The sequence below is a fragment of the Parasteatoda tepidariorum genome, chromosome 10 (genome assembly GCF_043381705.1).
Source record: "Parasteatoda tepidariorum isolate YZ-2023 chromosome 10, CAS_Ptep_4.0, whole genome shotgun sequence".
NCBI lineage: Eukaryota > Metazoa > Arthropoda > Arachnida > Araneae > Theridiidae > Parasteatoda > Parasteatoda tepidariorum.
The window spans coordinates 35,483,723-35,508,946 of record NC_092213.1 but is presented as its reverse complement, the minus strand read 5'-3'; the positions used below and the strand labels follow the sequence as shown (position 1 = coordinate 35,508,946).

General features: G+C 28.7%; 1 protein-coding gene across 1 annotated transcript in view; it reads left to right on the top strand.

Annotated features, from left to right (window-relative positions):
• LOC122271425 (multidrug resistance-associated protein 1) overlaps positions 1–24,915 on the top strand; it is a 49,719-nt gene extending 24,804 nt beyond the window's left edge. The window contains exons 17-27 of the mRNA XM_043052567.2: positions 1,100–1,327; positions 3,094–3,310; positions 8,644–8,954; positions 9,916–10,115; positions 11,168–11,294; positions 12,099–12,200; positions 12,755–12,901; positions 17,298–17,456; positions 18,729–18,895; positions 20,150–20,344; positions 22,197–24,915. Coding sequence (XP_042908501.1) covers positions 1,100–1,327; positions 3,094–3,310; positions 8,644–8,954; positions 9,916–10,115; positions 11,168–11,294; positions 12,099–12,200; positions 12,755–12,901; positions 17,298–17,456; positions 18,729–18,895; positions 20,150–20,344; positions 22,197–22,308 — 1,965 coding nt within the window. The 3' untranslated portion in view covers positions 22,309–24,915. The remainder of the gene's footprint in view (positions 1–1,099; positions 1,328–3,093; positions 3,311–8,643; positions 8,955–9,915; positions 10,116–11,167; positions 11,295–12,098; positions 12,201–12,754; positions 12,902–17,297; positions 17,457–18,728; positions 18,896–20,149; positions 20,345–22,196) is intronic.
• The last annotated feature ends 309 nt before the right edge of the window (positions 24,916–25,224 follow it).

Sequence of the window (25,224 nt, the reverse complement as noted above, 5' to 3'; positions counted from 1 at the left end):
TTTATATTCTGTCTTTTGCATGTATTACTGCAACTAATAAAGTTTTTTTTTCAATAGGCTAAAAAGTTTTAAGTGAGGATGTGGACACCACAACAGAAAGCTCAATGCGTCTCATGGCCGTATTCGCTCCACATTTTCTGGACTTGTGCTGGGTCGTCCGGCTCCACTTTTATGCAATACTGATCCGGTGCTCATGAAGCTTGTGTGCCATGCATGGATGGAGGGTCTCTTTGGAAATTTGTCCTGAAGTTCCGTTGAACCTGTGTATCTGATTTCGTCTCTATGAACCATGAGACGCATTGAGCTTTCTGTTGTGGTGTCCACATCCTCACTTGTAACTTTTTAGCCTATTGAAAAAAAAAACTTTATTAGTTGCAGTAATACATGCAAAAGACAGAATATAAATATCTTGTTTATGTTTGAAGTTATGAATTTTTGAAGTTGTAAAGATAATTTTGGAACACCCTGTATGACCATTTTCTTATTTACATACCATAACAAATATACCTGATTTGGAATTATGAGATTAATATATATTATTTATTTTACATTCATTATTTTTCTGGAATTTGTTAATCTTGTTATAATTGGCCATGAAAACTTTTTGTCCCAGAGGTTATTTCTTTCTTTTTATTGATTTTCATTATCTGTCACAAATATATCTTGCTTGGATTTTTAGATTTTTTTGTCTACTTCTTTTAAATTTTTGTCTAGTAGACTGAATTTTTTCCAATTCCGTATTGAAGATTCAATTATTCTACAAAGCTTTTGCTAATACCCTCAAGCAAACAATAAAAAAAAAAAAAATTTCTTACTGGAAATTTTTTTTCCAGGGCTTTCCCATATTTTGGCAAATTTATTTTCTAGCTATTCTTTCATCTGATTAATCACCTCCATGTCTATGTATTTTGTATAATATGCAATTTTCTCCTAATGTCTACATATATTTTTAATCATAAAAGGTCTTATTTTTATCAGATTAAATTTTATAACTCTTTTTTACTACTGAAAAAATCTTTGACCTGTTTAATGCAAAAAAAAAGAAGTTATTGTTAAGAATTTAATTAAATGTTTTAAATTTCAATTATTAATAACATAGTGTGTTTTCAGACAACTGTCAAAACTAAGTGATGGAACTGATTCAGATACAGCTAGTCCTGCAAAATCTGAAAGGTCTCCTTCAGTAATAGGATCTGAAGATGGTCTGCGTAAAAGAGCTAAAAGTTGGAAAGATTCTTATCATCGGAGAGCCAGTAAAAAATCTGCTGTAGAAAAGCCTAAAACTGGAACCAGGCTCACAGAAAAGGAAGGAATGGAAGTTGGATCAGTAAGACAAATGTTTGTTGGCTATAGTGTTTTTTTAGAAAGGACTCCCATTAATCAGATAATTAAATGAAGTATTAATAGGTTATGAATGAAGAAAATTTATTTGTTTTTTAAACTGCAGACTTTTTTAAAATCTTATTTTGTTAATCAGATCTATAAAATATTCAGCTAAAAAAGAAGTAATGCTGCGCTTTGAAAATTGAATGCTCTTTTTGGCATAACTAGGAGTTTTTTTTTTAGTCATATAAGTAAAATTATCCATCTTCAAGTAAGTTAATAACATTTTGCTAAGTGGTCTGATAATTGAAGTAATATAGTTACAAATAAAGAAAATGTAGTTACATTACAACTTGAAAGTTTTTTTTTATTTTTTAAAGTTATAGTCTTGTTTATTAGATAATTGAAATATGCTATGAAAAAAGTAAATGTTACAACTTTGTATGGAAAATATTCCTTTTTTTCTTAAGAATTTTGTGAATTTGGTAATTAAAATTGTGATGAATTATGATTTGTGATGAATTAATGATTTTTTTAGTAGGGTCTTCTTAAACAGTTAGTTAAAATTATAAATTTGTAAGAAAGGTAAATACTTCGTGGACAGAAACAAAGAGTAAGCTTAGCGAGAGCTGTCTATAATGATGCTGACATATATTACTTGGATGATCCACTCAGTGCTGTTGATGCTCATGTTGGGAAACATATATTTGAGGAGGTTATTGGAATAGATTTTGATACATTAAAGGGTTNGGATCAGTAAGACAAATGTTTGTTGGCTGTAGTGTTTTTTTTAGAAAGGACTCCCATTAATCAGATAATTAAATGAAGTATTAATAGGCTATGAATGAAGAAAATTTATTTGTTTTTTAAACTGTAGACTTTTTTGAAATCTCATTTTGTTAATCAGATGTATAAAATATTCAGCTAAAAAAGAAGTGTTGCTGCGCTTTGAAAATTAAATGCTCTTTTTGGCATAACTAGGAGTTTTTTTTTTAGTCATATAAGTAAAATTATCCATCTTCAAGTAAGTTAATAAAATTTTGCTAAGTAGTCTGATAATTGAAGTAATATAGTTACAAATAAAGTAAATGTAGTTACATTACAATTTGAAAGTTTTTTTTTTTTTTTTAAGTTATAGTCTTGTTTATTAGATAATTGAAATATGCTATGAAAAAAGTAAATTATACAACTTTGTATGGTAAATATTCCTTTTTTTCTTAAGAATTTTATGAATTTGGTAATTAAAATTGTGATGAATTATGATTTGTGATGAATTAATGATTTTTTTAGTAGGGTCTTCTTAAACAGTTAGTTAAAATTATAAATTTGTAAGAAAGGTAAATACTTCAGTTTTTCAAATTGAAAATTTTTTTTTTTGCTAAGTAGAGTCTCGTTAATCTGATAATTAAAATTATATAGTAAATTAATTGGGGAAGTTTGAATTTTGCTGTATAGGGGTCTTGTTGAGTTTTTAATTTGAACTTAATATCTGCAAAAAAAGTAAATGTTGCAGCTTTGTTGAGTGACAACTTTATTTTTCCTTGCTAAGTAAGCTAATGGAACAAATATTTATCTACGATTCAAATATTCTAATTTATTTCTATCCATATTAATTAAAATATATATTAAATAAAAATTATATTATCAGTATAATTATGAATAATATTATCTGCATTGAATATAGTTTATTCCATATGAATAGTTGAATAAAATACTCAAATAATGTAGAGAATTTATATTTTATGTTTGTGTTTTCCTTTCACCCTGTAGGTTAAAGCATCTGTGTATGTTGATTACATGAAATCTTATGGTTACTGGAACACATTCTGGACAATTTTGAGTTACACTTTGTGTACAGCATTCAGTCTTGGATCTAGTTTATGGCTTTCTGCATGGAGTGCAGATGCTACTGACCCTGTGAAAAGTGCCGATACAAAATTACGTGATTTACGTTTAGGTGTTTATGGTGGACTGGGTTTTGGTGAAAGTAAGTGTTTCCCCTTTTGTTCTAAGTTATAAATTTTTTCTCACATTTTTATTAAGACTTGTGTTTTTAGACCATATTATTTCTTTATTTTATAGAAATAAGTTATAATAACACTCACTGACACAAAATATTTTGTACATACCAAAGCTGTGATGATAGAAAACTTTAAGTATGATAGAAAACTTTAAGTATGTGTTTTGGACACTGTCAATTTTCATGTATGAAATGGTACCCCAACATAGAATCAAGTTAATGTGTCTTATATAGTGGTGAATTGGAATTAAGAAATTGTAGTGATAAATACACTACAGTACTCCCCCACGAGAATTTTATCTGTGATAGAATTCGATGAACAGATACCACTAACTGATTCATTGCTTTTGAGAGAAGCTGGGAGATCTGTATTAAGACCATCGGACTTTGAGTGCTTATCCTGATTACTGTATTAAGTTCACAGTTGGTCCTGTGTTGCCATTAGCAGTAGAGTGTATACAGGCTATCGTTGTGTGTAATTGAGACGGAGTAGCAACAACTTAATGAGGACAATGTTGCAGTCACAAAGTAGAAAGTTAACTGTTCAATGTAGACCATCTATCAAAGTAGGCATGTTCAGGTCACGCCTGCAAGCCACTAGTGGTAAACACGCTACAGATCTGTCATTCCACAGGGATGATGTTCTATCCTATGCCAAGTAATGGCTTGAAAAATATTGAACTATTTCTAAATCTTTCAGATCGATCAGTACCAGCTTAACTTGGAACTGAAGAAGACTAGTGTACAGTGCGATCTCTCTGCCATTATCAAACCATTGATCTTGAAATTGTAAAGCCTTGTTCTTCATGTTTAACTACTTGTTGTTACAAAAGTTCTTTACTCTTTTACATAACATGGGCAAAAACAGTTGTGTTTTACTAAATTGACCATGTTGAATTATAACAATATCCAATCACCTGCAATTAAAGAGCAATTTAATAATGTTGAAGACTTATATAGATCATTTGCTAATTTTAAATTTCCTTCTACTGTTCAGACTTTAAAAATAACAAATGGTTAATTTAACTAATAGATGAAATCTTACAAACTTATCAACAACAAAAATTCAATGCAAATTTTTAATATTTCACTATTTTCTTTTAAAGTGGTCACCTGTGCATTTTAATTCTTCCTTGTAAATTTTCACACTTGTGTAGCTTATTAACTAACTTTGGTATTTTTGCATGACTAATTTAATTAAAAATGTGTAACCTGTATTTTTAAATAATGGGAGAGTGTGTAGGAAGTGGAACCTTATCCTATCTGGCTATTCTGTTATTCTGCTTACACCTCTATTACCACATTAGACTTGACAGTAAACAGCCTATATTCTATAAATACTTTTGTTAACATTTCCCCTTAATAGTGAGTTGTCCAGCAGGTGGCGTAGTGCCACAACTACTGTGTCTGTTTACAAATGTAAGAGAGAGAAATTTTTAATATAAAACGAATAAGAAGCAGCAATGTACTAGGCTGCTGAAGTAGTTAGTTTTCTTTTATTTCTTAAATAAATTTATTGTTGAAATCGTTCTTAACTTGACTCATCGCCACATCGAAGAGCAAACAGCGATAGAAAGTAAAAGAAGACAACGGAAATCAAAAGTGGGATAGAAAACAGCGTCAANTTAGTTTTCTTTTATTTCTTAAATAAATTTATTGTTGAAATCGTTCTTAACTTGACTCATCGCCACATCGAAGAGCAAACAGCGATAGAAAGTAAAAGAAGACAGTGGAAATCAGAAATGGGATAGAAAACAGCGTCAAAGAAAGTCCAGAAAAATTTCGTCAAAAGTTTGTTAGTCACGTTAAAGATTCTAAAAGTACATGGTCAGATTATGTTTTCGAAATACGTAACTTTTTTAATGAATGGTTGTGAGGGTTAAAAATAATTGATTTAGATTCATTAAAAGAACTAATAATAACGGACCAATTGAAAAAATGCGTCCCAGGTTTAATGCGAGAGCATTTTATTGATTCATGGCCTAATTACGTAAACGCGAATGAGTTAGCCAATAAATTAGATGAATACGATAGTGTGCGTTCCGGATTAAAAATAAATAGTGAAAAAAGTACTAAATCTGTAGGTCAATACGATGATTACAAAAATTATTCGCGAGTATCAAACTTCTGCAACTCAAATAGATACGATAATAAATTTGAAAACAGAAATGTGATGAGCCATAAATCTTTTGAAAAGGAGAGTTCGTCTAAATATGATAGCAATAAATCGTTTAATTCTTCCATTCAAAATGAAAAAGGTGAACCTAAGTGTTTTTCTTGCAATAATTTTGGGCATATCTCAAAAGATTGTCTGTATACCTGTAATTTATATGGATTAAAAGGGCATAGCAGAAAGAACTGCTCTAATAAGAATAAAAAGGAAGTTAATTTAAGTGTGAGTGGCCCTGAATATTTCGCCTGCACCGATAAATATTTGAGAAGTGCTGTAATTAATAAACACATCGTCAGCTGTATTCTTGACACCGGCGCCTCTTCTTGTTTATTGAAAGAATCTGCGGCTAAGCATGTGGGGGTGTGGGAGCGAATAACGCCGTGTACAAAGGATCTTTATGGCTTCGAAGACAAAACAAGCCCTGCTTCGCAGAGCATGGGAGCAGTAATATTAGATATTAAAATTGAGGATGTATTGGGAAAAGATATTTCTGTTTTGATCGTCCCGGATGCAGCACAGAACGTTGACCTAATTGTCGGTAGGACATTTTTGGATTTACCATACATCGCATATGCTAGAGTCGGCGATACCTTGCATATTGGTTATGAAAAAGATTACCCATTCATTACATTAAATTGTATCGAAGAAATGCCTTGTATTAAGTTGAAAACGCAAGAAACTACGAAAATAATAAACAACAGCGTGAATTTTGTAATGGCAAAAACTGAACAAGTAAATAATGGGTTAATTTTGATTCAAGGAAATGAAAGTAATTTTGATTCTTTACTTGAAGCAAAGGAGAGTAAGACGATTGTACCAATCATTAATATCAGAAATAAAGAAATTAAAGAAAAATCAAAACATTGGTTAGGCGGATTTAGTGAACGAAGTGCTAAATGTAAGTAATTTTAATTCACTTGAGGATAATCCATCATTAGAATGTTTTAGTGTCAATCCAGTAGATATAGAACAAAAACCCATAATTTTAGATGAAATAAAATTTAATGAAAATTCAACGAGACAGCAACGACAGGATATCGTTAAGCTTTTGAATAAATTTAGAGACTGTTTCGCATTAAACATTTCGGAGTTAGGTTGTACAAATTTAATAAAAATGGATATTAAGGAAATTGAGGGATCAAAGCCCGTATGCATGAAATCATATAAAACGAATGCAATCGAAAGAAAAGCAATTAAAGAAATCGTAAATGAATGGAAAGAAAACGGTATTGTAACAGAAACGCGTTCACCATATTCGAGTCCTGTACTTTTAGTGCGTAAGAAGACAGGTGAAAATCGGTTAGTTATTGATTACAGAAAATTAAATAATCAAACGATAAAAGATAAATTTCCCCTTCCGAAAATCGATGACTTATTGGAACAACTACACGATTGTAGTCTGTTTTCAGTTTTAGATTTGGCTCACGGTTATTTACAGCTTCAATTAACCGAAGAAGCGAAATTAAAAACCGCGTTTATCACTCCAGATGAAACCGGACAATTTGAAAGAATGATATTTGGTCTTACCAATGCTCCAGCAGAATTCCAACGTTTAATGTATCGCGTGTTAGGATGTTTATGTAACAAGGATGTTTTATGTTATCTTGACGACATTCTTGTTCATGCTAAAACGTGGGAAGAAATGCTAAATAAATTAATTAAGGTATTTGAGGCATTACGGGAAGCAAATTTGACTTTAAAATTATCCAAGTGTGAGTTCGCAAAAAATGAAGTTGAATTTCTGGGATTTATTGTCAATAAAGATGGGATAAAACCGGGCTCCAGAAAGGTTGAGGTAATTTCCAAGTTTCCCGAACCTAAAAATGTGCATGAGGTTAGACGTTTTCTTGGTTTAACAAGTTTTTTTAGAAGGTTTATTCAGAATTACGCCATAAAAGCTAAACCCTTAACCGAATTAACTAAAAAGAATGAAGAATTTAAGTGGGACGAAAATAAAAAGAAATCTTTCGAAATATTGAAAAATGAACTGGCACGACAACCAATTTTGGCACTTTACAATCCCGAAGCTAAAACCGAAGTTCATACTGATGCAAGTGCAGACGGCATCGCAGGAATGTTACTTCAGTTGGGAAGCGATGATAAGTGGCACCTAGTTTACTGTGTCAGCAAGAAGACTACTGAACCTGAAAGGAATTACCATTCAAGTAAATTGGAGTTGATGGCCATAGTTTGGACACTAGAAAGACTCAGACAGTTTTTGTTAGGTATCAATTTTACAGTTGTGACAGATTGTCAAGCATTAATCTACATGAATGCCAAAGAGTCAAGTAATCCCCAAATCGCATGATGGAGTATTCTAGTACAAGAGTACAATTTTTCAGTTTGCCACAAACCAGGCATTAAAATGACCCATGTAGATGCTTTGAACAGAGCTCCTATCTCAGACCCAGAAGACACCATGACAAGCCTTATCGAGAAAAAATTTGAAGTATGTCGAACATTGAGCGAAGATGAGCAAATTTTAATTATCCAACATACTGACGAGGAGTTAAAGACATTAATAGACATTTTTAAGAAAGATGGAGAAAGATCTGCAGAAAAAAAAACAGAACTATTAAGCAAGACAAAAAGAAAGAACTGTAATAGAACTTTAAAAGTTTTTATTCATTCATATTTCAAAGAAGGAAAAAAAAATGTGTATTAAGTAGGAAAAAAAAATTGTTAATTGTCTATATCTATTATGTAATAATTGATGTATGTATCTTTTGTTAAGTAAGTGTCAATTGAGGGCAATTGTATCATCAGGATGCCTGATTGTTAACATTTCCCCTTAATAGTGAGTTGTCCAGCAGGTGGCGTAGCGCCACAACTACTGTGTCTGTTTACAAATGTAAGAGAGAGAATTTTTTAGTATGAAACGATTAGGAAGCAGCAATATACTCGGCTGCTGAAGTAGTTTGTTTTCTTTTATTTCTTAAATAAATTTATTGTTTTATTGTTGAAATCGTTCTTAACTTGACTCAACGCCACATCGAAGAGCAAACAGCGATAGAAAGTAAAAGAAGACAACACTTTTAATTGATATTTGACAATTATAATGCATAAAAAGTACTTAATTTTAACCTATTGTGTACCACATTCTAAATTGATGTGTTATTCTTTATAGTTGTTTTCACTATAGTGACTGCCGTTCTCATGAACCTTGCTTGTCTTCGAGCCTCAACAATTCTTCACAATGTCATGCTGAATCACATAATGCATGCACCGATGTCATTTTTTGACACAACTCCTTTAGGAAGACTATTAAACAGGTTCTCTAAAGACATTGATACAGCTGATGTCACGATTCGATTCAACATAAGAATTCTACTTATTATGTCATTCAGAACTTTAGGTGCAATCATCATAATTTGCTTGGAAACACCAATATTTATTGTGGCTGCAATTCCTCTTGGTATTTTATATTATTTCCTACAGGTAGGCATTTTTATAGTTATTGGATAGCATTTGTCTTTTTTATTTCTTTCAATCAACTATTAATTCAGTGTTTTTGCTTTTAAAAAAAGTTTTGCTATGTTTTTACTGAATAATAAGTGTGGGAATAAAGCTAGACAATGAGAAAAGAGCGCAAAAGGATGTCCCCTAAATAAATAAGACCATTTCAGTTCTGTAATGAAAAGCCTTCTTCAGTATCAAATTACAGGATGAAAAAGAAAAATACTAAGACACTGAAGAAATTACAAACAAGCTACAATAGGGAAAAAAGGATAGACTAATAGAGTTGAGAAAACAATCCAACAAGATAAGCAAACAAAGTTAGATGAATGAAATAAGTGTGATTGTAAGGTGAGAATCTCTGATGTTGCAAGATGTAGATATTGGAGAAAAAAAAGAACTAAATTGCTAGGGAATATAAAATTGATAAAAAATTTAGGTTGGTGGCCACAAAGCAGTATTTAATGCTTTTAACAAAAGAAAACAAACTTAATCTATTACTTTATTGGAGCTTGTTTATAATTTCTTCTGTAAAAGGTTTATCTATGGTGTATACCAATTTACTAACTTAACTTTGAAAGATAATAAACTTCCACTGGTTATGTAAAACTAGCTAACTACACTTAAAATGAAATTATTTGATCAGAGAGTTTTTCGCAAGAGATTTATGCAAATCATCAAAAACTTTAAATTTTTCTAAATTTTGATGCCATTAGAATAACCAAAAATTCATGCATTAAAATTATATTTTATGTATATCCTTTGGAATTATCCATAATTTCTTATTTTTTATACTTAAAATTAATTTCAATAATTCTAATTTTTTATATTTAAAATTAAATTCTATAAAGTAATGTCCTCATGAACTATCTTATGGGAAATAATGCATTAATTTCCAGTCTTTAGAAAACTGTGCTTTATATATTTGCTTGTGTATTTTTAGAAATTCTACATACCAACTTCTCGGCAGCTAAAGAGATTAGAGTCGACCACTCGTTCTCCTGTTTATTCCCATTTTTCAGAAACTGTTACCGGTGCCACTTCTATTAGAGCTTTTAGAGCAGATCAGCAGTTTATGACCCATTCAAACAACCTAGTAGATATTAATAATGAATCCTATTATCCTAGTCTTGGAGCTAGCAGGTGTGAATAATTTTTATTTTTTAAAAAAATTTTGCATTTATTTATGTCTCAAATATAATAGCTCTATTTTTGAGCATTTGTTATTACACTATGAACAAATAATTTATGTTATAGTTTAAAGAATTTATAATTTACAATATAGTCATAGATAAAGTGTTACCATAGTTTCCGATGTACATGTCAACCCTGTATTCCAACAAGTCAACCATGATGAACTTTTAGTTGGTTTTAAGAGTGTTTGGTAATCAAATTAACTCCACAATTTAAATTTGTTAAATTTTTTTTAACCAAATGCAAAAGTGCCTAATTATTCTGGAATGGAAAAGACAATTCGATCGTAATTAGAGAACTTCTTAAAATATTTAGTCATTCCCATTCATTGGATTGTACCTAAAATTATATTTTATGGACTTCAAGAGAAAGAAGTGAAATTACTTATAGAATGGAACCTTTACTATGCTATGTATAAAAAAAAAATTTTTTTATTATATCAAAGCTTTGATTGTGTTATAGTAGTATTACTTTTATGTTTGTATTTACCTTATATATTTATTAAGTTAATTTCTATGCTGAGAGTCAAATTTCTGGAAAAAAATATTTATGCCCAAATGTGTTACCAGTAAATAAGTCAAATCACAACTATCTTTGCAATTTAGGGGTTCAAAAAGTTGATTTATAAACCAGAAAATATAATATTTACTAATACCTGGTTAGTATGTTTTTTTACAGAATATTTGCTTTCAAAATATGTCAGAAAGTAATGGGCTATAAACTCATCTGGGCTATTTCATGTTTGAACATAAAGGTAACAACATAAAAAATAATTAGTTTTTTTTTCTTCTATAAAATGATAAAAATTTTTAATGAAAATATAGGCCACTTTTATTAAAATTTGTTAAAATACAGATAAGACTTTAAAAAACCAGAAAAAGTTAATCTGGAATTAAAAATGTGTTTATTGAGTTAGTTTCTAAAACTTGAAATATCATAAATAATATAAGAAATTTTCATTTGTATTTTGTGATCCATTAACATAAATAAATTATTTGTAGGTGGTTGGCTATTCATTTAGAGTTTCTTGGATATACAGTTGTTTTCTTAGCTGCTCTTTTTGCTATTTTGGCAAGAGATACTTTGAGTCCAGGAATAGCTGGGTTATCAGTCAGCTATGCGCTGCAGGTAATATTTTTATTTATTGGTTCCATCCGGTGTGATTTTCCCTTGTAGATTGTACTTTTAGAAATTTGTTATTATATCAGTACAAAAAATAGCATTACAAGCTCTGATTTTTTTTTAAAAATTAGTTTTGGTTTTCAGATATATTGAAAAAAATATTGCTTTTTTAAAAACAGGAAAAATAAAGAATAATATCATAAGACCACAACCAGTAATTTCAGTGTTAGTTGAGTATTTTCAAAACCTCACTTAACATGCTCAGATCATGCTCTTTAATTGCATCTGGTTGCTAAATTATTATTTTTTCAAATTTTGTATTTAACAGTGCAGTATTACTGGTAGTAACTGTACAGCATATTCTGTGCTTACAACCTGTCATTATAGTGTTATTTTAGCATTTTCAAAATCTCACTTAAAATATTCTACTACTAAGCTCTTCTAATTCACATGCTTCTAATTCAATAATTCTACTTAGCTCATCATAATGTTTTGATTTTACTGTGCAGCATAAAACATAGCTTAATGTTCTATGCTTATAACCGATCAATAAAATATTATTTTTAATATCTTATTTATCATGTTCTGTCTGCTAAAGTCTTCAATGGCAGATGAGTTTTTAATTATTGTTTTTAAAATTTGTCTCGGTACAAAAACTTGTATTATGAGTTTAAGCTTCAAGTATTATAAGTTTAAATTTCAAGTATTATAGGTTTAAGCTTCAAGTATTGCTTTTAAAAAATATATTTATTAAAGCATTAATAATAATGTGTTATAATTAATGTTTTAATAAAATTATACATTTTATAGATGACTGGCCAATTAAACATGCTTGTTAGGGCCACAGCTGATGTTGAGACTAACATTGTTTCTGTTGAGAGATGTTTAGAATATACCAAAACTCCAGTAGAAGTAAGTAATACAGGGTTTTTCATGACTGCCCTGATTATATATTTTCAGAATACTTAGAAAATATTAGTCAGCAAACTATTTTTCTAATTGAGTTAAAATTCAATGATTTTGTGAGAAAAAATAAAATTATTTTTCTTACTTAAATAATTAAGGTCAGTGTGAGAAGAAAAGGAAAAATTAAAGTAATATAATTCCAGTTTATTTTGGATGATTTTTATCACCCTTTTGTTCTTTCACACTTAAACATTAATTTTAAAACTCCTATCACACATAGTTTTTCTGACTTCTCTTTTTATAAGGATTAAAAAATATGCAAGAATGTGGGTATTTTGGAACACTTCGTTCAAGAATTTTTTTTTTAATTGTATGTATTCATAGATATGAATAGTTGCGTCCTTAATCAGAAACTATATACTATTGATTTTTTTTTTTCAAACAGAATTTTTATGACACTAATATGCTTTTTAAATGTAAGTTTACATTTTAATTTAATGTTAGAAGCCAATTGAATAATGAAAAAAAAATTCTTTTTAATTTTATTGTTTGTTTCTTAGGCTGATTGGACAAATGAAAAAAATAAACCTGATCCATCATGGCCTTCAGATGGTAATATTAAGTTTGAACAGTATGCCACGAGATACAGAGAAGGATTGGAATTAGTTTTAAAAGGAATTTCATGCAACATTAATCCATCTGAAAGGGTCAGTATTTCTTTTTTTTCTAAATACCTATGCACTAATGTGGATATGATTGGTCAATTTCTCTTGTGAAAAAAAATTAAGTTAGCCTTACTTTTTTATTTTTTTGCTAGTCATACATATTTTAAATACCAGGACTACCAAGCAAGATGCTAAAAACTATACTCTCATTAAACTTTAAGGATCTGTGTTTTAAAATGAACATAAGTAGAGTTGACACGCTATGAAAATTAAGTCTTTATATGTACTCTTACTGTGGAGATTGTTCTGTAATTACTGCCCTTATAACTGCCTTTAATATACATTTTAGAATCCTTTTCAAAAATGAAGTTAAAGCTGTGCATATTAAAGTTCGCAAAATATTATTAGAAAAGAAAGCAAAATATTATCAAAATCTGATGAATCACTATTAAGAATAGAAATATCAAAGCCTGTTTGACTTCCAGAAAAACATGAGTTTTATTTTGCAATCAAACTAGACTTCATATTCTCTTACTGGTTTTCCACAATGGTGATTTGGCAGATTTTGAAAGCAATATTTTCCACACTTAAATATTAATTTGCGTCCTCTAATGTTCATGTTTTTTTTTTGTCAAGGATTTTAAAAATTGAATAAAGGCATTGATTGCAGAACACTCTGTTGTTACAATATAGTTGATATTTATTCAGGGTGGCCACCCACCTTGAAAACCTGGAAATTTTTTCTGATATATTTTTTTAATTTCACTAATTTAAATTATTTGCTAATTTTCTTAATTTAAATTGTTTCATCCTTTATACCCACATTTTTTAGACGGAAATGTATCTCCAAACAGTTAAAATATCATCATCTTAGCTATACTTTGCTTTCATCAAAATTTGCTCCATTATAACCCTGTTAAGCTAGAATGTCACATAAAATTCTCCCATGGTTGCTAAGCAAATGTAGAAACCTTTGATCTCTATGCAGACTATGGGACTGTGCAATTTAGGAAAGGCAAAGATTATGGTGGACATGGAAGACAGGGTTCGAATATTTGCTTCGGTTTTTAAGTTCTGTCCGTGGGTTTGCTCACACAATGATTCAAGTTTGATCAAGTCAATTGAGAGTGGTAATTTTTTTCCATTTTGACAAAATGAGTCAAAATGTTTTTGTTTTTTTAACTTTATTAAATTCTCTAAAAATTAGTTGGTTATAATTTAATAATAATAGATTTTATATTGCATTCTTTTTCTGAAAGCTTTTGAACTCCCCCCATTCAAAGAAATCTGTAAATTATTTTTTCTCAGCAAACCAACCAATCACACATTTCCCCCCATCACTAACAGCAATATTTGTCGACAGATTGTTACAATTCTTGCATTAATGCTAATTTTTTCTAATTCATTTTAACCTTTTATAACAGTTTTTTTTTAGAACTAACTATATATCAATATCAAATTTTACTGTTTTGTTGGTAAATATTAGTTTTTTTAATTCAAAATTCGGATTGTATAGTTATCACAATATCGAAAGTTCGTGAATGTTGCTTGCATTCCAGAGATGATATTTCAAAATTATTCCTCTTTTTACCTAAAAAAGCTGACAATGACTAAGGAATATATATGAAGCATATTAAATGATGCGGAAAATTTAAATTTTTTTTATTCATATGTGTTTAGTCGAAAGATGGAAAATGAAACTTAGTGTTTTACTTCTGCACTGTACAAGATTCCAGTTCCTTTAAAAACAATTAACTATGCGAAACTAAGAAACTGTGTGTTTAGATTGGAATTCTTTAAATGTTTTAATTTCAAATAAGAAAAAAATTCAAAAAAGTGTAAATTTTAAGGAATTTTATCTATTTTTTTTTCTTATAGAGTATAGAACTAAAAATTAGACAATTTTACATTTCTGACATTTATTTTTTTATACTGAATCTCTTAAAATAAAAATGCTATTTCTAAATGCCATTATTTAAAAATTTGATTTGAGATATTGGTTCAAGGATCAATGAATTTTATAAAAAGCACTGGTAAGATGAAATACAGTATAATGCAGTATACAGTACAGCTTTATATTGAAATGTAATTACAGTGATTCGCAGAAGTGTTGTACACTTATGAATTTCAATGAAATAAGACTATCCATTAATTAAAATAAATGTTTCAGAATGTATATTTAATGATAAAAAATGTGTTCTAATCTTAACAAAACTGAAATATTTTAAATGACAATATTAAATATTTTAAAAACAAAGGAAAAGTTTATTTTTAAGGAATCAATCATCAAAAAGTGACAAAAACTCTATCCCACAAAAGTCATCATATACTTTAAAAGAAAAAACTCAGTCTATCAGTAAATCTAATTTTTCGTTAAATTAACATTTAGTGGAGTTTCCTTTTGCATCTACAATAGCTTTTAAAAGTTGAAAATACGTGTAACTAGTGTTTTATTTGTCGGGTGAAATTCGTGCAGAATATTTAAAAAAAAAATTTACAGAAACTTTTACAACACTCAATTGCGAATTTATGAATTTTCCACAAAATTTATAATTTTAATCTCTGATATGAAGTCCTTCTTTTAACCATTTTATCGCATATTGCATACTGCAATAGGACACAATAAACTAATTTTTCATATTCATTACTGATTTACCTATTATGAAGACAAATAATAGAATTTGGTCTATTTTATTACGACCATGAGTCACTTTTGAATGATAAAATAAAATATTACGGAGTTAGCAAGCAAAAATTAAAATATAATTTTGCTATTAAAAGTTTGATACTAAAATGCTAATAAATAAATAAAAAATTAAATGAAAAACAATTATATAAAAAAGCAATTGACGATAATTTTTATTCTGAGATCCAAAACATTTATCTGTACGATGACTTTCGCGGGGTAACATTTTTGTTACTATTTGATTAAAAAATTAACTTTTGCTTTGTTTTTAAAATATTCCGTGCAGTTTTGCTAAGAATAGATTATACATCTTATTATCAAGTACCCATTGTGAAATATTCATTTTAATTATTGAATTTTTATTTCCTATTTCAAAATGAATTATAAGTGAATGAGCACTTTTGGGAGCCACTGTAATTNCGATTCCCTCAGTTGTTAAATAGTTAGCCAAGCAATCGTCTGGTTTTACAACCAAATTATGTAATTTTGATAGTTCTTTGTTGGCTGCTGTGAAATTTGTGGCATTGTCCGAAAACAACTTAGAACATAAACCCCTACGAGCCACAAATCTCTTTAAACACGCAACAAAGGCATTTGAGGTTAGATCCGTTACTAATTCTAGGTGTATTGCCTTAGTCACTAAACACACAAAAATGCAAACATAAATTTTATGATAAATTCCCTTCCGTTGATGTTTGTACTTTATAAAAAATGGACCACAGAAATCTGTGCCCGAGCAATTGAAAGGAAAATCAGGAGTTACTCTTTCTTTCGGGAGATTTCCCATTAACTGTTCAACTCCTAAAGGTTTTACTTTAAAGCAATCAATGCAATCGTGCACAATTTTCCTGCACGTTGCTTTACCCTGAACAGGCCAAAATTTCTGTCTAACATAATGTAGTAAAGCAGTAGGCCCTAAATGAAAATATCGTTTGTGAAAGAACTCTAAAATTAGCCTAGTTAATTTATGACCTTTAGGCAGGATAATTTGAAATTTACTATTAAATTCTACATTAGCATGATTTATTCTGCCCGTAATGCAGATATTATATTTCAGGTCAGGCATATTAATTGTTTTCAGTTATTATATACATAAATATTTATTCTAATAATTCTTTTAAGAAAAATAAAAATTAAATTTGTGAAAAAAAACAAGGAAAATGTTGCAATTTTTTCCATAGTATTTATTTGGCAATTAGTTTTCGAAGAAAAGTTATCCTGGAAATATCCTCACATTTTTTTTATTTATAAGGAGTTTTTAACAAAAAAAAAAATTAGAATGATCAAATGTTCCAAAATTTATTAAATTAAAGTTGTTTTGCTAAGCTTGTGATACAAATTTAAATTTATAGTATATATGCATTTATTTATGCTTGGTGATTTATTAGTGATGTTATGCATTGTCTAGTGATGCTATGCATTGTCTCGAAATCGAGATACCTTAACATCCATAACTTCACTGGCAGATAACTAGCTAATGTGGAAGTACTTAACTTTTTAACAAATGTTCTTATGTTTTACTAATCCCTGCAATGAAAATGTCAGGGGCTGTTGTTGGTATTTAAGACAAAATTATTGGTATAAGTATTTTTTAAATGGAATAATCTTTTTTAATTTTTTGATTAATCCAATAAATGTTAGTTTTGCTATTTCAAAATTCAGTATAATATTTGATTACTTATTTTTTGTATTCTATAACTTTAACTTATTTTTCAAATAAATAACAAATAAGGGTTTTCCATTTTTATTCAGTGTGGCATTGTAGGGCGAACAGGTGCAGGAAAATCATCCTTGACTCTAGCTTTGTTTCGCATTGTTGAGGCTGCTGGTGGAAAAATTCTTATTGATGGAGTAGAAATTGCAAAACTTGGCCTCCATGACTTGCGTTCTAAGTTGACAATCATTCCTCAGGTATATACTAATTTTCAATTTTACTTATTTATAATTTATTTAAAAAAGTTTATATTTTCCTTAAGTAGATAAAGTTTTTTCCACTTTATTTACCAGGCTCTAAAAAAACACAATGCAGTATATATTATAGCACTTGCCTTCGAATGAGGGGAACCAGGTTTAAATTCCCGTGACGACTGGTCGACACGAATTCCACACGTGGCTTGTAACGACCACATTGCTGAAATAAAATATCTTCAGTGGTAGACAGATCACGAGTTAAAGTTCCCTTGCCGTCAGGCTAACTGTGGAAGGTTTTCATGGTTTTCCTCCTTATGTAATGCAAATAAAAGTTATTTCCATCAAAAAATCCTCAACTAAAGCAAGTTTCTCCCAATATGTGAACGAAGAATTCCCTTGTCTTCTGGATTCGGTTTAAAATTACAAGGCCACAGATTTAAACATTAATAGTCGTAAACCTAAAAATTGGGTCGGCTGTTCAGCGACGGTTATAAAATAAAATTCTCTCAAAGAATTAAAAAGTTAGGTTTTTGAAGATAATTAAGAAAATGTCTAATTTTTGTATTCAATTTAAAAAAAATCCTTAATTTCCTAAGAAAAACATTGCAATTTTTTCATAATATTTTTTTTTTAATTTTTTATTTTATTTAAGCAACTTCAAACTCCTCATCCACCACAAAGTATAGCATGAGGCTTACAGTTGTAAGTAGAAAACAAAAAGAAGAAAAATGTACAAATTTACATTAAAAACAAAATTCCGTAAGGCCGCAAGACTTTCAATACTTTTGACCAGTTCTGATAAAACAGGTGGCCAACAAATAGAAAGACGTCTCAAATCAGTCTTTAAATTCATTCGGGCACTCGCATACAGACTACAATGAAGAAGAATATGTTCAGCATCTTCATCAGCATCACCGCAAGCACAAATTCCACTGGTCTGCAGATGGAAACGAAATAAATATCTCTTAAAATTTCCATGGTTTGTTAAAATTTGGGTCAATTTAAAATCAGTTTCAAAGAATTTACATTGCAAACGGTGAAAAATGGATGGAAAGAACCTTTTCATAATATTTGGCAGTTAGTTTTTGAAGGAAATATTGCAAGAAAAGTGATCTTGGAAATTTAAGCATTAAACTCTAGAAAACTTTTTTTAAGAAAAGCTCGGGATTTAGCCATGGAAAATGTTTTTAGTACTGCTACGTAAACTTAACATTAATTCATTAATTTTATAACCGAAGTATATGTTAAATAAAGTTCTATTATTCATTTCAGGATCCAGTTCTTTTTACTGGTACAATGAGAACAAATCTTGATCCATTTGGCTCCTATAGTGATGATGCTTTATGGTTAGCTTTAGAACAAGCACATCTGAAAGATTTTGTTAGATCTCTTGAAACAGGCTTAGATCACGAAATTTCAGAAGGTGGAGAAAATTTAAGGTAATTTTGTATTTTTTGAAATATGATTTGTTTACATGTTTTTTGAACTTTATAAATTAACTTTATTATATGTTATAGTTTTGTCTTTAAATGCTGTATCCACTTTATGAAAAAATGTGCTGTATTTCTACTTAATCAGATTTTTAATTATATAATATTGAGAAGGTATAGGATTATGTAGTGTTATTACAGTTATCATTTTTTTTTCTTCATTTTTTATAAAAAATTAAGATGCATGAAATGATTTACATTTTTGGTTTATTTGTCTTTAGCATATGATAAAATGAAATGGTTAAGAAGATAAAATGAAATGTTAAGAATGAAATGTCTCCTCAACAGAATCATTTTCAAAAGAAACAAAGGTTTAAGAATCAAAGAGTTAATGTAAAAAGTCTGACACAGACATTAAAATTTGCTTTTGAAACTCACTTCACTGAAACAACTTTTAAAGTCTAAGAAAACTTTTAGAGTTGTTTGCATGACAGTAGTTGGAGGTTAATTCAAAATGTTAAAAATGGGAATGTAGTTCATGTAATATTTTCAGGCGTTATTTGATTAAACCTGTAAATTAATAGCCACATCTGAAGAGGTTAATAAAAAACAAGACTTTGAATTTTATTGAAATAGGATTCAAAAACGCTTGGAAATACTAAAATTGGTATTTTTCCTTGCATATTCATTATGTCTACTTACGTACAACGTGTTTTTTCAAAATTTGAACTTTATATGGATGTTGCTGTATAAGTGGTTGACTTCATCCAGTCCAAGAAAGATAGGCTAATTTAAATTTTTAACAAAATTTAGAAAATTTCTGCAATTTATACTAACATTAATTGTTATCCTCTTTCTGTACTGAATTTCTTTATCTTCATTCCTACACGTGTGGCCCTTGGGGACGAAAGGTTGAATCAAAGCTTCTACTTTAAGCAAAGGCTTTTTAAATAAGTTCAGAAATGCCAGCTCACTAACTTGTATGGAGTGTATCAGTGTCTTCAATGCATATGTTTGATATCCATGTAAAAAAAAAGTAACAAAATTGCAAAAAAGAGAAAATTGTAATCGCATTTATGCAATCACCCATTAGTTAAAGTTTTTTATTTTATTTTCTGGATAGACTTTCATGAATACCTTAACATCTCAAATCATGGGTTTCAAAAACTGCATCAATTGATGTGTTTGTCTTCTTGTAGCGCAATGGGCTAGATTAGTTTTCAATATTTCTACACCTATTAATTCTCTTGATACTTTCTTTAGTGTTGGTCAAAGGCAGTTAGTGTGCTTGGCCAGAGCATTGCTACGTAAAAGCAGAGTTCTTGTTCTTGATGAAGCAACTGCAGCTGTTGATGTTGAAACAGATGAGCTCATACAATCTACTATCCGTACAAAATTTACTGACTGCACAGTTTTAACCATTGCACATAGACTAAACACTATCATGGATTATGACAAGTAAGTTTTTATTTTTTATGATTTAAACTTTGTTGAATATTATTTCTGATATAAGTTTATTTATCTTAATTGATACTGCACAGATTGTAAATGTTCGAATCCATGATAAGAATAAGAAAGAAAATGGTAATTTACAATTAGCCTATATTTTTTGCTACTTTCTTCACAACTTCTCGTAATTTGAATCTAACATACAGGTGCAGTTTGTGCAAAAAAAAAAGCTCAATGTTTTAACAGCCCATGGTGGGCCAAGGCCCACTGTCCCCATTCCAGTTATCTTGTCTTTGGGCTTTAAGATGCAGGAGCAGATGTTCTGGTTGAGTGATCAGCAGATCATTAAATTATATTAAAATAGCTTTCTCTAAGTCAATAAAAGTGCAATTTTTAACAATAATCTTTAGATCATATATGATAGTTTAGATGAATAAGATTACTGGTTCAGAGAAAAGTATGATTCTGGGCATCATTATGGCATTTTCTAGGATGTAAGGCTGACCACAGTACTCCCTCCTCTCCAAAAGTGTACGTTATAGATGAAAACTAAGAAAAAGAAATCTAAAATATCTAGCATTAATTACTTCAATTTAATTTCATTGCTTACCATAAAGGGTGCCACCACAAAGAGATCTAAAATATCTAGCATTAATTACTTCAATTTCATTTCATTGCTTACCACAAAGGGTGCCTGCTTTTGCATATTTTACCTTAGCTAAATATTAAACTGAAATTTTTTTTAAAATTCTTATTCGATTTCCATTTGAAGCATGTTAATTAAACAGCAAATATAGTTCATCAATGTAATTAGATTGTTTAAAATCGAAATAAAGCGCTTTAAAGGTTATTTATAAGGAGGACTGTTAAAAATTAGTGAGTGGCATTAAGCACCCAAAAATAATAAATTGTAATTTAGCTGGCATGTTTATCGAAAAACGTTCGCCATCTGTGCAGTCGCTTGGGTAGGAATGGGAGAATTAACAGTAAAAGACTTGGGGTACATTGCTTAAAATCTCAATGAGCATTTGCACCTTTGCATAGCTGAAAAAAGCAGCAACTTTGAAACAAATTAAGTTTATTTATTAGTAAAAGTCTACTCTTATTTATTGTATTTGTTTTAATTTTATTTATTTATTTTTTAAAGCATACCCTGAATTTAGTTTTTTCCTAGTCTACTTTTTTCTTTTTCTGTAACTTCAGAAATGTTTTTTTTTTCTTCACAATTTTATAGATTAAATTTGAATTTTGTTAAAATAATGATCAATATAAATTTTGTAATTTTTTATTCTTTTAGATTATTATAAGTTAAATAAATATTTTGGTAGCAATAAAAACATTAAAGGTCCCTTCAGGCAGAAAATTTTTTTATTCCTCCAGGTTAACTTGCGGAGAATTATGTGTCCACAATTCCCATAATCATTCAGTAACTAATTATTATTTTAAATTTTTTTTTATTTTATTCATTAAAATATGTTCTATTGAACTTAGTTACTGAATTTTAAGGTTCTAAGTATTTTTAAATTTTTTCAAAATTTAAAGATTTTTAAAGCTTAAGTTATAAAAATAGTTATAACAAAATTTAGTAACTAAGTTTAATTGAAAACGTTTCGATAAATAAACTGAGACAAAAATTATTCAAAAATATTAATTAATTACCGAATAAATAAGGAAATTTTGGACAGATAATTCTCTGTATGTTCGCACAGAAACAGTAGAATAGGTTTTTCTGTTTAAAGGGACCCTTAAGCATAATTCACCACAGTCTTATTTTAGGTTTATGTAAATAATTAACAAAAAATTTATTCTGTGATTATTGATGCTGTTATGATATTGATACAAGGTCATTTCAATATTTCAGGGTTATTGTATTAAGTAAAGGAGAAATTGTAGAAATGGATTCACCAGAAAACCTTCTTAAAAATGAGAATTCTATATTCTATAGTATGGCAAAAGATGCTGGACTTGTTTAATTGAAAAAAAAAACTCTCTTTATGTACATTGTGATACTTCTATATTTAAATAAATTTTACATCTAAACAGGCAATAAGTCACCTAAGATGCCTGTAATGCTGCTATACAGTATTTCATCTGCTTTTGTGAATGTATGTGAAAAATTTAAAATTGTACAAATACTTTGACTGGTCACATTTTACACAGAGCTGATTTTGACTTTTTTAAAACTTACGGTTCTTAAAGACTTTTCTAAATAAAAATAAACATTTATTTCCCAGTTGTATAATATTTATCTTTTTACATGATGTATAAACTGAATGAGTTCGATCTAGTTTAAAAAATTAGACAAAAGGAAATCAAAATATTTTTGTAAGATCTAAATATTTTTGTATTTTCGAACATAAGTATTTTGAAAGGAAAACTTTTAAGTTCTCTTTAGATGTATTTAAATTATTCCTTATCGACTACTTATTTACTTTTTTTTTCAATATGTAAATAGCTTTTTATTTTTAAAAAAAAATATTTGAAACTCTTTCAAACTTGTTTAATTTGTGACTAGAAATATATTTGAGTATATTTGTGACTAGAAATATATTTGAGTATATTTTGTTTTATTCTTACTATTTTTTGAAGAAAATCGTTGGTTTTTGACTCTAGTTGTTGAATTTTATGAAGTTTTAGATGTATAAGCGGTCATTTGCACTTAGATTTAATATATATCCTAACTTAATATTAATTAGCTAGCTAACTCCTAGCTTTATTTGATGTCAGAGTCTGCCTCTTGCAGCTTACTTAGACTCAGTGCCAAATACTGTTGTTAGAATGATATAATTAACAGTTATAGTAAATATTTATTGTGTACAGTATTGAAATTCAACTTTTGGAAATTTAATAATTATTATTATATTAAGTTGAACAATTTACTTACTTAGATTCTTAAATTATATGATTAATACTATTACAATTTTATGTAAAAACATGCATATAATTCAAAGTTACTCAAAATTAAACTACTTAAAATTGCTTTTTTTTTCAATGCAAAGTTTATTTAAAATTTATGAAACCATGTGAAGAATTTACTAATGTAGAATTTAAAACTTTAAATCAAAGAGAAAGAATAAAGTAGTTTAAACCCTTTGCCTTCCTTATTCTAATGCTTTCCAAACTTTAGCTGATTGCTTTACAGCTATACAAACTTGTTTCTCCAAACTATGAGATAGAAGTGCTTAGTAGAGAAAATCTGTAGCTAGTCATAATGTTTGAAGAATTGTTTTGAAAAATATTTGTTATAAATAAATTTAACTGAAAAAAAAATTTATTAGAAAGATCTTTCTCTCTTTTTAATTTCGGCAAATTGTTATCCTAATTCCACCTTGTTTTTTAATAATGTAAATGTACTTCATATTGTATGGTTGCACAACCTTTTTGAAGAAAGAAAAAAAGACCACAAATAAAAATGTGGAAAACTTTTAGTTTTTTAAACTTTAAATAAGTACCTCTACATTTTGAGAGACTTTAAGCAAATAATTCAATTTTTTTTTCTAATTTTATTGAAATTAGTTTTAAAAATAGTTATAAAATTTTTTATATAACTTTTTCATGGTTGCTACTCGATGGAGAGAATAGGGAAAACCTGGAAAATAAGGCAATTTAAAAATCATCTGCAATAACAGAAAATATGCAGGGAATTTTTAATTTTTCCTTGCAAACTAGGAAAATTACAGGGAACTTTATTTCTTATTTTTGTTTTTTAAAAAATGCCTACCTTTCAAAGTGCAATCTATGGGGTATTGCTCAGCTTTGCTATCTCATTTTTATAGTATTATTTGTTATATGTATGTTGAGATGTTTCTTATTTCTCTAAGTTTTCTTAAAGCTAGTATAGTTATCCTAATATAGCTCACACAAGATCACAGTAATTGTGGGTTTCCTCTTAATATATTGTGTGTAGGAAAATCACATGGAATTTTTTTGGCCAGATTTGAGTGGCAACCCTGTTTTTATAAGTTAATATTTTGCTGCCAGTTAGGGTCTGCACATTAATCACTTGAGGGCTGCAGGTTTTACACCCCAATTGTATTATGCATTGTATTATGAAACTATAGTTTTTATATATGTGTGCTAGTTATAACTGTTAAAAGTTATGTTGCAGTTAAATGTTAAAATTTTCTCATTTGCAGTTTTGCATTTCTTTCAGTGCCTGAAGCTACAAAGCTCACTTAAAAAAACAATACATCGCTCAATAACATAATGTTATTTTCTTGTGATTTATTATAGACTGTTTCATTTTATAAGGGACTTAAATGATCATTTTATGTCTTGTAAATATCGTATTAAATTTTATTTATGCTTTGGACTGTGTTATTTTTTTTTTTTTTTAAAGTTTATTTTAAATGTAATTTAAATGTGTACATATTGTCCATTTTAGGCAGATATTTTTTAGAATTTTGTAAGTTATACTTAAAATTTTTAGTTTGTACTTTATTAAGCATTAATATATTTGTTTAAAAAACTGTATTTAAATCCATCCATCAATTTTTCTCAAACTGCGTGGCTTAAAGGCGAATTATTTCAGTATTGTTTTGTAATTTTTGTAAATTCAAATAAAAAATTTTTTATTAGAATGTGTGATTTACTTTTTTTTTCTCTTGACAAATATTTAATCATTTCGATAAACATTTTTAGTCTAAGGCTTCAGTTTTTAAATCTTTGAAAATCGTCTTTATTTTCAGCATTTATGTTCAGATTTTTTTTAAACAATAAAATAAGTTTAAGTTCAATAAAAACAAACCAATGAAGTGAAAAAAGAACATCAGTATTAAATTAGAATTATCCCAAAATAACAATTATAACAGTTGCATAATTGTACTGTATTTTTAGCCAAGCTTTATTTTCTTCAATCTAGCTGTAGGGCTTATTATTATAAAGTGATT